Source organism: Psittacula echo (assembly GCF_963264785.1).
Source record: "Psittacula echo genome assembly, chromosome: 7".
NCBI lineage: Eukaryota > Metazoa > Chordata > Aves > Psittaciformes > Psittacidae > Psittacula > Psittacula echo.
In genome coordinates this window covers 53,936,676-53,949,467 of record NC_137740.1, presented here as the reverse complement: position 1 = coordinate 53,949,467, position 12,792 = coordinate 53,936,676, and the positions used below count along the sequence as shown (strand labels likewise).

Here is a 12,792-nt window from a genome sequence, read left to right as displayed (position 1 = left end):
GCTGCAGGCCGCTGCTGAGACGTGGCGCGGCGGGCTGCGCAGCGTTTTGGGGCTGGTCCCCGGCGTTTTGACATCTCGGCGCCTTTGCCGGGGCCGGGTAGGGCCGTATCACGGCCTGCTGCAGCTGCGGGGGCCTTGCTAGCGGCTCCCGACCTGCGCCGAGGGGCTGGCGACGGCCTGGGGAGCCCAGCCCTGGCCGGAGGGTCTCCCCAGGGAAGGGGGAGCCGGGGCCGCCGGGGGCAGTTTTTCGAAGGGTGGGGGGCGGCGAGATTGAATTGAGACAAAGAGCGAGGAGGAGGAGGAGGAAGAAGAAGAAGAGGACACTCGGGCTCTGCTACATTCCTGTGCGGAGGAAGGCGGGAGGCGGTGTTAGCCCTTTACGGACAGCTGGGTTCAGCGCTGGCCTCAGCTGCTGTCGGCGTATTTACAGACGTCTCTCTCCGCCGCGGGAGGAGGAGGAGGAAGAATCATGTAAGTTCCCAATTGTCAGGGGTCCTGTGAGAAGATGGGGGATGCCGTAGACGCCAAGGAGATGAGGAAGACTTTCATTGTTCCTGCTATCAAGCCTTTTGACCATTATGATTTTTCTCGAGCGAAAATCGCCTGTAATCTCGCCTGGCTAGTAGCCAAAGCCTTTGGGACAGGTAGGTGGCGTCTTCTTCTTCCCTTTCTTTGATGCTGATTCCTGCTTGGTTGCTTCGCTCCTGAGAACGTGCGAGCCCTTCCCTGGGGAGCTGGGAAAGGGGGGTAGGAGGTGCGTAGGAAATGGCTTTGGTCTATTCCCTCATCTTTAGTTCCCTTTATACCTTGTGGGGGTTTTTAGTGTGCTTTTGATTTTGCTTTTGTGTGTGTGTGTTTTAATTATCTGTAGTCTTTTTGGAAAACCACATTTTCTGTTGGCAAGTAATTTTTGTGTATTGAAGTTACTGCAGTTTTATTTGAGGACTCACACTCTGTAAATGGTGTTTTATTTACTCCCCGGGTCACACTTCTAGAATGCAAAAAAGCCTTAAACAGCCATGTAATCCGTGTTTGTCTGTTGTTTCGATAATTTTCCTAATGTTGTTTTAAGAGCTGAATTGGGGGCTAGCAGTGGAAATGGAAGTGCGCTGTTTTGACATGCGTGACAGTAGCCTGTAGCTATTTGAGTGGTTAAGCAGTAAGAAGGGTTTCATGAAAAAAGAGCGTTTAATGTCAGGTTTTGGCCTGCACAATACAGAAGGCTCTCCCTGTCTGCAAGCCTAAATGGAATTGATTATAATGCCTCCGAAAGGCATCACTGCTCTGTCGTTGAAAACCTGGGCCGTGAAGAATACCAGACCTATTATTCTATGCCTGAAATATTGCTGGGCCTTGAGGAGTACACCAGACTTACAGAAGTCTTCTGAGGGAAGGATTTTGAAAACTTACCAAGCTGTGGCTTTGTTTGGGTTTTTTGTTTGTGGAGGTTTTTTTTTTGTTTTGTCTGTGCTTTTTGTTTGTTTCTTGCTTTTGTTTGAATATAGCTGTAGTATATCACTTGATGTATATCACTTGATGCTCTGCAGGTTAAAAATAGGATTTTTCTTTGAAATTGAATTACAAAATAACAGTTGATATTTTTACCCCTATTCTTCATAGAGTAAGCAGAAAAGGTTCCTTTTTCTGGAATTTTGCACCTTTTGCATTTGTTTAGGGCCAGAGGATTGTTATGTATTTGAATGGGGTTAAAGGTGTACCTTTATGAGGCCTCAGGGAGCTGTTTATATTTTACATGATGCTAGCCAAAAGCTGCTTTCAAAGTGGTTGAACTTAGTGAAATTTCAGTAAGGTCAGTAGCCATGGAAATAATGTTTGTCAGTTCAGAAAGAAGAAAAGGATCAAAATACTGTTTGCATATAAAAATTTGTTAATTAACTCTGTTTACTTTCTTTTGTGAAATCTGGGTAAATATATTTTTATGTATGCTTTTATTAGCTATGCAGATAGAAGAAATAAAATCATAGTAGTGAAAATTCTTGAAATACCTTGATTCAGCATTTTCAGAGATCTTTTTAGGTAGCTTGGTTCTATGGACTCTACTCATGGGATTCTGGATGTACAGTGCTTATGCCATTATATAACCCAGCATTCTAACCTGAGAACTGTTTTCTACTGGAGTCTTACAGATTCTCAGCCTGTGGTTGAAATGTCTTGGTTTATATTGGTTGAGTTTCTATTGGATGTATAAAGCAACTTGCAGGGTACCTTATTCCTACTTTCTATAGAAAGCGTGATCCAAAACAAATTCCCTTAGTCTTTCTCTTCATTACCATGGTTGTTCTGAGATTCACAAATGAAACATGATTAGAGGAGATAATAGCTCCATCTGCCCTCTAAATACTGCCATAATGTAATAGGAGGAAGAGGGGTAAACATACACAATTGTAGTGTTTCTGATCTCACAGTTCTTCCACTAGGTTAATATCATTAGTAGCCTCAAAAAAGACTTTGCGGCTGAAGTCAGGAAACACAGTATACAAGACCTGCAGGTCTGCAATACAAATGGTTCCTTTATACTTGGAGCAAGACAGGAGGACTGACCTTAGCCTTTTCCAAGAAGGAAGCTTGGGGTTGTTAAATTATTTTAGTTCTTTGGAATAGATCAGAACCTCAGTCATGTCTTATCCCTGTTGTGATACACATTTATACAAAGGACATAGACAGGATGATTAGTGTGTTTATGGGTGCTGCATTTTATTTCTTTTTTTATCCCTGAAATGTTGGAATTCCTTAAGTGGGCTGGGGAAGCGAAGGATTTTCTCCCCACCCTCTCTGAAATAAATTAATGCCAGTCATTTTGATTAATGAAAAGTCTGAGTTGTTGCAATCATATATTCACTGAAAAAAAACAAATCTTTTTATCTGTATATCAAATCTGTATATCAAATGGGCATATTTTTCAGTCATATATTTCACAGTCTTAAAAGCAAATTTTAATACAATCAGAATTATGGATACAGCTTTGCTAGGTGTTGTGAAGAGACTGTTTTATATAAGAGATTTTTATATAAGTGCTGTTCGTTAACATTTTATAGTGACTTTTTGTGTTTAATTGATGTCTGTTAGTGTCCAAAAACTGAGACACCAATTTCATGTTGTTGTTGTTGTCCTCAGTGAAGCTGCAAGAGTAGGCTCTGGCCTACAACACAAGCAAGTCAAAGCAAGTTGTCTTATTAATAAGGTCTCTTAAGAGAGTAAGGGCATACTAACAGTTGTCAAAGGCATCTTGTATGATTATATATATATTTTCTTTTTTTTAAGAAATGCCAATTGAAGATAACATTCATATGTAAGTGTAGAGGGAGTGTAGAATTTTCTGCCTTCATGTTTTGCTGCAAGTATGAAAGTGGGAATGTTTGACCTTAGAAATTAAAACTGCAGACACTAAATTGCAGCATTAACTTCCAGTGCTGGGAGTTAACCATTTCAGTATGGAAAAACTGCTTTTCAAAGAGGTTGTTGAACTGTATTGATATTGTATGCTTCAGCTTAAAAGTATAATGGGACATAATTAATAGGAATAATTTTAAAAAGGTCTTGATGTTGTGTTACTCTGTCATTTGTATTCCTAAAACAATGAATGTAGATTTCATTATTTTGTAGTATGAAGTTTGTGTCTTCTCAGAACGTGGCTGGAAAGCTTGTTATCCATCCACCATCCTAAAGACATGCTGAGCTAAATATACATCATTCCTGACAGATGTTTGTTTAGCCTGTTTTTTTAAAATCTCTAATTACAGAGATTCCTCAGTATGTCTGCTAGACAATTTGAATCCTTATTTACCTCGAGATGTTAGAACATCATGATAATCTTGATGTCTTTTGCTACACTGTAAACGATTACTTATCCTATTCCTGGTGGATATATCCTGTTCCCTGGTGGGCATCTTACCTGTTTATGACATCTTTCACATAATAAAAAATTTTATCCTCTTTGTTCTGCTGTTTAGACAAAACAGGCTTTTTTTTTTTTTTTTTCAACTTCATTTTTGTAAGTCAAGTTTTTTTGGGCTCTTTTTGGGTGTTTTGGTTTTGTTTTTTTTCGTTTGGTTGGTTTTTTACCTGTATTTTTTCTGTGGTAGGTGTTGCATGAATTCTGTACTTAAATCTAGATCTAATGGACAAGCTAAACTCTTAGCAGTACAGGGTAGATGTGAAAAATTACTTCATCTTTCCAACCTGTAATACTCATTTATTCACTAGAATATGATGTTTGTCACTTTTGCATCAGCGTAGAACTGTTGACTCATTGAGTCTGTGATTCACTGTAGCTCCATATCTTTCTCTGCAGAACTGCTGCCTACTCAGTTGTTCCCATCTTGTAATTGTACAGTTGTAGGTTCCTGCTTTGCAGCTATACTTATATAACTGCATCCTATTTTCAAACCACTTCTACCACTTACCAAAATCATCTTGAATTATAACTTTATCCTGGGAAATGCTTTCAATCCCATTGTAGCTTGGAATTGCTTCTCTAGAACCACAGTACAGATGAAGGTCCTAATTTTTGAACATTGACGTACGCATTCTTCCTGCTTGATAGGAGATATCTGAGTACTCTTGGAAAATTCTTTTTCAGGCAGCTTTGCATCCAATTTTTAGTTACTGAGTTAAGACTATGTGTGACATGTATGATTCTCAGAAAATTATGGGAGTAATTTTAAACTCAGGTTAAATCTGTTTCTGTTCTGCTATACAACATATTGTCCTGCTACAGTAATAAATTTCACTGGTTTAGCATGAAGTATTTTTGACAGCAGTAAGCTAAATAAAAGCTGCACAAATGTGAATGCTTGTCCTGAAATTTACTGTGTTTTCTGCAGTCAAAATAAAATAGCCCATCCACCTTTTAACATTAAATTTATCCTTTATAGATGTCTGAAGCTATTGATTACAAATTGCATCATGTTTAATGAAACATTACTCAAGAAACTTAAAAATAGTTTTCTAGTGTTGATTAATACTTTCAGAATTCATATGCAGCTCCTTATTGCTGCTTGCAGATATTTCTGTCAGATACACAATGTTAATTTCCTCCCTTCATGGTTCTACTGGCAACAATTTTTAACTGAATAGTGTCATTTGTTATGTTGACTTTTGCAGGCCAGAAGGTCTTTGAATCTTTTCATAGCAGATCAAATCTCTTTACTGCTACTCAGTTTGGCAACTAGCACAAAAATGCATAAGAGTTGGAAGTACAGAAGCAAGTTTTTGAGAATCTTGTGAGACCATATTGTTTAATAGATTTCTTTTCCATCATCTCTTGAAATTGTGTGCTTGCAAATTTGTGCTTCGCTCAATCCTGCTAAAATAAGTTGGTTGGACTAATAATCTCCTGAGATGGTCTACTTAAAAGTTGATCGTATCACTCCTTTCTGGTTTGACTGTGGGTCACTTTTTAAAAGTAAATAAATAAAATTGTATGAGCTCCCGGAACTATTAGGTTCGGTAGAGCCATCTGAGGTTGTAGTTGGTGCATATAAACACAGAGATCTTGAGTATTTTTGCTGATCGTTCTGGAAAATGGGACAATTCCTCCCCTTTGGAAAATACATAATTACTGGTTCTGGTGGTAAATTTATTATTTTGCTACAGAATTGAAATGTCTTGGCTTTCCCAAAAATAAGTTCTGAAGGTATTAATGCTAATACAAATTGATCTCTTCATTGCCAGGGTGAATTCTAAGTCATTCTTTTGTTTATCAAAACCTTAATCAATATGTAGGCTTCAGTACAGTAGATGTTAAACTTTCCCATTTTAATAGGAAATGCCTCTGCCAGTCAAATTCTTTATGCTTTGTGAGTAGCACTTCCTGTTGTGCTACTGAAGACAGGAATACTGGATGGGGTAGACATTAGTGTGACCTTGTCGAGCATTTCTTATGTGATTCTCAGGGTTCAAAGAAATAACTAAAATCTGGGTGGGCTATGAACGGAGAGCCTGTGCATGTTTTTTCCTCAGATGTTTTGTGATTTTGTTTTTTGTGGTATTTTGTTTGTTTGCTTTTCATAAGGAATCCCTTATAAGTGCAAAACTGTTGTCAAAGCAGTGGATAGCGGTTAACTTTTTTTGACATCTAGAGGCAAGAGGGTAGGGTCTGTTCATTCATAGTACTTCTGTGATGTTGAATCTAAGAATCTCACGTGTTCATTTTAGTTAGCTGAGCAGAGTTCAGAATTGTGATACTGAAGTTGCCTGCTGTAAATTTATAGAGGTTGACCATTTAGACACTTGCCCATAGGCAGAAGTACGCTTACAGCATGCTAGCCAAGAACTATGTAAGTGGCAAACTGATTCAGCAAACCAAAAAGTAAAAATTCTTTTTATATCAACTGTCTCATTTTGTTTTCTGCTTCCTGATTCAAAGTCTTGTTTCATGATTTCTTTTTTTGGTAGCATCAGCTTGCTTCACTGGTTACTAACCTGACGTAAAACTTAGAATTGGAGTACTCATCAGCGCCATTGAAGGTGGCTTCAATGTAAAACAGCAAATTGAAATGTCTCCCTCTTCTACTAAGGCAACTACAAAAAATCATCAGAAGCAAAATAATATAAGTCATGCTTCTCTGACCTGTTCTCAGTCCTTGGACTCTTGCGTTCCATGCAAAGCTATGCTTTCAGGTGCCCTATTGGCTAATGGGGCACCAGAATTCTCGTTGTGAAGTAGGAGTCTGAATTAAGTAACACTGTTACCTTATGGCAAAAGCGTACCTTTGCTGCCTTGCAGAAAGCTGTCAAGTAATTGAGTCCATTAAGATTTGGCATAAATTCTTCAACTAGTTTGCACTAGGAAGTGATTAAAGGTATTAGAATTTTCATAAAGTAATTCTGTATTAAGTCTCAGTCTTGCACAATTTTTTCCTTAATGCCTTTGTTGATTGACGTCAGTAACCTGTAAAGATTGAAGGTTTCTAGGCTGAGGCTTAATGTGGCCTTCTGGCTCTCCGGAATGATCTATATTTTAATTAGCCCATAGTGAAACATTTTAACTTGATTATATTATCCTCAGGATTAAAAAAAGAAAAATAAAAAGAGACCTTGTTGACAAAGACTTCTAAACTTTTGGACCTCCTTAGTGCAAACATTGATAAACTTGGAAGGGTTCAGTCTTGTAAATTTGAAAAACTCGATAGTCATATAACTCAAAGGGTTGTATTCATGTGTGGAAACTTTACAAAAAACCAGTTTATTTTTAACTTTAGGCTTTTCATACTAATAAAAGAAATTTTTCCAAAAGAGAAATTCAGACTGTTCTCCAAGGAGTAATTCACACTGAACTGAGCAGAGAATTTTGTTTATAAAACATGTTTTAAAGGTAGATTCAGGGGTGGTAGCCATGAATTATTTTTAGAATATTCCTTTCATTTAAAAAGGTCTGTTTAAATGGGAAGTTAATTTACAGTTTAATTTCATGATGGGGAGAAATGGTTAATCCCTTGTTTGCATTAAAGCTTTTTCTTCTCTAAAGAGAGCATATGCAGAACTTTTCAGTCCATTGTAATATATGGGAAAATTACCTGAACATGTGTTGAACACTCTTTTAAAGTTAGCCTGATTATTGAGTTTACATTATTGTTTTGGGCTAATGTGGTATGTCCTTTTTTTTTTTTTTTTTTCCCTGTGTGTTGAACTTATACATAGCTCAATTTATTCTTTTCACAGTTCAATATGAAATTCTGTGTCAAGCTACCTTTTCTTAAGTGCATATCTCAAACAGTTTTCCAAAATTGAAACCTGTGGTCCTGTTGACAGTTAAAAAAAAAAAATAGGGTAAAAGCAGTCTCTGGAGATTGTCCAGTTTAACCTCCTGCTCCAAGAAGAGCAGGCTTCAGAGTTAGAAGAGGTTTCTCAGAGCCTTGTCCACTCAAGCGTTGAAAGTCCGCGTGGATGGTGGTTTCACAGCTGGGTCCTCAGGCATCCTGTGTCTGTGCTCTGCTGTTCTTGCTGTGAAGAACTGTTTTTACTTCTATCCAGTTGAAATTTTCCTTGTGGCAGCGTGTGGCCACTGCCTCGTGTCACTTCACAGTCCAAGTCTGTTTCTAAAACCTGCCCATTGAGTGCTGAAAGAGATCCTCCCAGCCACTCTCCAGCAGAAGTAGACCCAGTTCCCATGGTCTCATCCGTATTTTATGTGCTTGACTCCCTGAACTCTGTCCTCGATATATCTCTCTGGCATAATCCTGTTCTTTGCCACAGATTTCAAGGCCAAATGGCAGTTTATGGCAGCATGTGCAAAAAGGTATCTATTTCAAAACTGTTCATTGACTTCAAGTTTTATCTTAAAAGATGCTTGTCAAATGGGTGAAGGAAAGGGGTTGGTAAAATGTGTATCTTGGGAATTAGTGTTAAAATTCTTCTCTGCCTAGCAGAACTATTTAACAATCTCCAGTCCTGACAGAATTGTCAATAAAGGCTTTTGACCCTGCTGGTTGTTCTGGTAATCTGCTACGAGGTGGACTTAACCTTGAAATTCTCCTCCACAGAACTGCAGTGATGACACATGCCAGCTTTGGAAGGGCTGTTAGTTTGAGATCAGTAACAGGAAGAGTTTCCTCCGTGTCTAGCTGCTGTGCTTGTTTTTGTTTTGGGTGGGTTTTTTTTTTCCTTCTAAACTGTAACAGAGATGAGAACACAGTTTGACTCTTCTATCAAGATCTATTCTGATACCAAACAGTTTGGTATATGTTATAAATATGGAAGAGTACATGAGGTGTTCAGTCTGTGCAAAGGGAGTTGTGACAGGAGTTTTGGTAAGACTTCTGATCTTGTTGCAGCAGGGATTTTGTGTGCTTTCGCATATTTTCTTCTTACAAATTCTGAGTGTCTGTAGTCACAGTCTATCTTCCTAGCCCCTTGTTTCTGTATTCTGATTCTCTAATAAATTTCTTTTCTTGTTTTATTTTTATGAACATCAGGAAGCTTCTATTCCAGGGTTTTTTTTGTGAACACCAGTGAAGTAAAAAAAAAAAAAAAAAAATAAAAGACATCTCACTTTGCTTTTGCTGTATTTTTCAGAAGCTGAAATACCCTTCACAAATAATTCTGTTTGCCCTGGATAGTTATCTTCTTGTTTGGTTTGTTTTTTTTTTTTAGTGTATTGAGGGTTTTTTCATTACTAAACCCCAGTAAAAGCATATTTTCATGATAAACACATTCACTGCACTGATGTTCTGTGATCTTACCTTGTCACTTTAAGGTCTGTTTCAGTGATGCTGAAGATCAGAAATTACTCATTAACAGGTGATGAGTTATTTCCTGTCTTTAGTTTTATTTTCTGGCTCAAATTTTCAGACTTGAAACCTGTCATTGTCATTTAGGCTTTTTTAGGTCTTCTAAGAAATTACTGATGGCTTTAATCTTCCTCCCTGTTGCCCCACATTCCATCTAACTTCCTATGTGATTAAAGAATGGTGAGTGGGTGTGTTTCAAAGAAGGCAAAATCTGCTGCCTGTGCATTGTGTGACATTAAAAAAAAATAATAAAAAAATTCTAATGCTCTCTAGCTTGAGGAGATAGCATGAAGATGCTTTTAAAGTTGGCATTTGGAATTGGAGAGGATAGAGTAATATGGGGAATGAGCTTCTGATTCCAAGATGGAGATGGATCATGAAGGACTACAGAAATAGTAAGCTTAATATTGACAATAGACAAGATATGGACAAACAAGGAAAAGCAAGAAGGACAGGTAGAATTGTGATAGATGGAAATAATACCTAGGGAAATGAGCAAATGGCAGCTCATAAAGTTCTTTAATTATGAGTGCCTTTCCTGGTCTTGGATGACTGTAGGTCCTCTAGAGCCAGTAATTGAGTCTGGGAAGTGGCAAGAGAATATGGCAGTATCATTGCTTGACACTGGTGTGGGTTTTTGTGTTAATAGTTTTATTATTATCTTGGGAAAAAGTAATGTTGTTAGGCATTAGGCTTGTATTGTAAAGGGCAATGTAATTTTGCTGACTGTGTTTTCAATCTGTATTGTGAAACAGAGCTGTCAAGTTTCTAGCCAAATTTAGGCTCCTGGTTATTATTATAAATAATACCTCTCTTCTCTTTGATATTCTGAATTAGCAAATAAGAAGCAATATCTTTTTTTTTACCATCCTTATTAACACATACTTTCTTAGATGACATATTTCCCTTTTTGCGTTCTATAATGTGTGTCTTTTCCTTTCATAGCTAGAAGGCAGCTAGCTCTTTCTTCCAAAGCCTATAATGGAAGCATATAAACTGCAATAGAATATGTATGAGGAAGAAAATAATCTGTCATTATCTTGTGATGGCATGTTCTGTTTTTTCTCTCTCTCTCCTGCTCCACCCTTATTGGGCTGTTTACTCCACCCTCTGCTTCAAACCTTGTCTCTAACCATCTATCCAGATGAAGGCAAAGGGGATAGGTACATAGAGCTGCATAACTATTTTCCTAAACCTTTTTTTTTTTTTTTTTCCCCCCATGTAGCAATTAAATAGACTTTTCCATTTGGGCTCAGGAAAAGAATTGTATTGTCTTTATCCCATAAATGCTGTTGGCTTAACTAATTTGATAACAGTGGAGAGTGAAATTCTTATACAGGGAAAATGGAGCATCTTGCAGTATCTATGTCAAGAAGGGTGAAGCATGAAAGCATGTCTAAATTACTTTCCATTTCTCTGGTGTTTTAATTTAATTTGATCTAGTACTATACAAAATTAATTTATAACTATTATTTTTATGGCAGACAACTATAAATATAGTCTGCTTGTACTGTGTTACGTACAGTATTTGGAAAAACTGATAGGTTGTTTTGGAATGCTAATGTGGGGGTTAAAATCTCAGTATAAGCTTTGCAGAATCTTGCATACCTTTCTGTGGGAGCTAAGCCACTTCCCTGAGAAAGGAAAGCCACAGTTCTAAGGGAAGTCAGTTACACAAATGGGCAAATAATAATTCAGCATTTTTCAGAAGGAAGCTGATAATATTTTTTAACTTTCCCCGTTATTTTGAGCTGCTGGATTGTCATCAGTCTGTGATGCATGACCTTTGAAACGGAAAGTATAGTAATCAAATTTCTCTTGCATATATGAAATCTAGAAGGATGCTGAGTGGAAGGTGCCCTTTTTGTCTCAAATTAATCTGTGCTAAAATATAGCATTCAAAGTCCATTCTATTTTCGTAATAGAGACAGGGGTTTGTATTCAAATGGGTGTTGTTCTGCCTTTGTATGTCTGACTGTATAATGTTATGTCAAAGGAAATAAAACTGTTTGGGCATGTATTTGGAGAAGCCAGAACATTTTCAAGTCGTGATGCTGTAGCCACAGGTTGGCCTTCTAGTGTGGCCTTTGCAGTGTGGAATTAGTATTGAATTTTTCTTAAGTTCCTATTTGTAGCTCAAATGCTACCTTTGTATGCAGTTTTTCCTAGCGTTTTATATTGTGATGACTGATAAGGACTCTGGCCTTCCCTTGAATATGCTTTCTTTAACATGAGTTTGAGTTCAGACACATAAAAAAAGCCTAATACTATATCTTTTCTTTTCTTTGTAGAAAACGTTCCACAAGAACTACGAGAACCATTTTACACAGACCAGTATGACCAGGAGCACATTAAACCACCTGTTGTTAACTTGCTGCTGTCTGCAGAACTCTACTGTCGTGCCGGTAGCCTTATTCTCAAGAGTGATGCTGCAAAACCACTTCTAGGTCATGATGCTGTTATACAAGCCCTGGCTCAAAAAGGCCTTTATGTTACTGACCAAGAAAAGTTGGTGACTGAACGAGATCTTCACAAAAAACCAATTCAGATGGTGAGTGATTTAAACTTGTATGTTATATGTCTTCTGTTCTTCTGTGTACTCCCAAAAAGTATGTATCTACCTTTTAACATACATGATTATGTTGAAGAATTTTTCTCAAGAGTTAAATGTGATTTATTGCTGGCAGGCTTATGATGGTTTTGGTTTGTTTCTCCATCTCCTTATACCTGACAGTGCAGGTGTGTTTCCTCTCTACTAATGCTTGAAAACACCTATCATTCTGTTTAAGTGTTACATTTTTAAATGTAGCAGTGACAATATGATCACTTTGATTTCAGTTTTACGGAACTGACTGTAACTGAATATTTGTGTTGGAAAAGTGGTTAGAAAATAGTTTGGGGGGTTTTGTTTCTTATAAACATCTTCGGTTACAATCAAAAAAAAAAAAAAGGTTTTGATGATATAGGGAAGTCAATTATAACATTAATAACATTCAGTATTCATCAGTTAGGTATTAAGTCAATGTAAAACACATAACAGCATATTCTTTCATGGAGTCTTAATAATATGTCTTTGCTTTATACAGCTGCTTATTAAAACATTAGTTCTACGGATGAATGATTTATCACTAAGCTCCTAAGTGATGGATTTCCTTCTTTGTTTAGAGTGGAGTTAAAAAAAAAAAAATCTGTAAAAAGGATAGCTACATGTGATTGTTTATAAAATAACAGTATGACAGAATAATATTCAGTTGTATTTGAAGTATTTAAAATTTTCAGCTTTTTATTGTTCAGTGTTTTATATAGAAAATATATAAACGTGAAGTGTTTTCCTATTTGATCCCTTTCTAGAGCAGTTGCAAGAGGCATTGCTTTCAGAGTTGTCAGTGGAGAAAAATATGTCAGTATTCTCTAGTTTGGTTTTCTGCTTTTTAATTCAGTAATTAATGTTCCTTAAAAGGCATTTCAATAGCAGTTTTGTATTTCCTCTGTGCTTGAATGGGTTTTGGTGTCTTTCCTTGACATATTGTTTAGGAATAGT

The 12,792-nt window shown here is 37.2% G+C and overlaps 1 protein-coding gene across 6 annotated transcripts in view; it reads left to right on the top strand.

Moving 5' to 3' along the window:
- Positions 1-247: 247 nt before the first annotated feature.
- The window catches only part of CAMSAP2 (calmodulin regulated spectrin associated protein family member 2), an 86,170-nt gene continuing 73,625 nt past the window's right edge, over positions 248-12,792 (top strand). For all 6 annotated transcript variants that reach the window (XM_080622565.1, XM_080622562.1, XM_080622561.1 and 3 more), the window contains exons 1-2: positions 248-644; positions 11,543-11,802. In XM_080622565.1, coding sequence (XP_080478691.1) covers positions 506-644; positions 11,543-11,802 — 399 coding nt within the window. In that variant the 5' untranslated portion in view covers positions 248-505. The remainder of the gene's footprint in view (positions 645-11,542; positions 11,803-12,792) is intronic.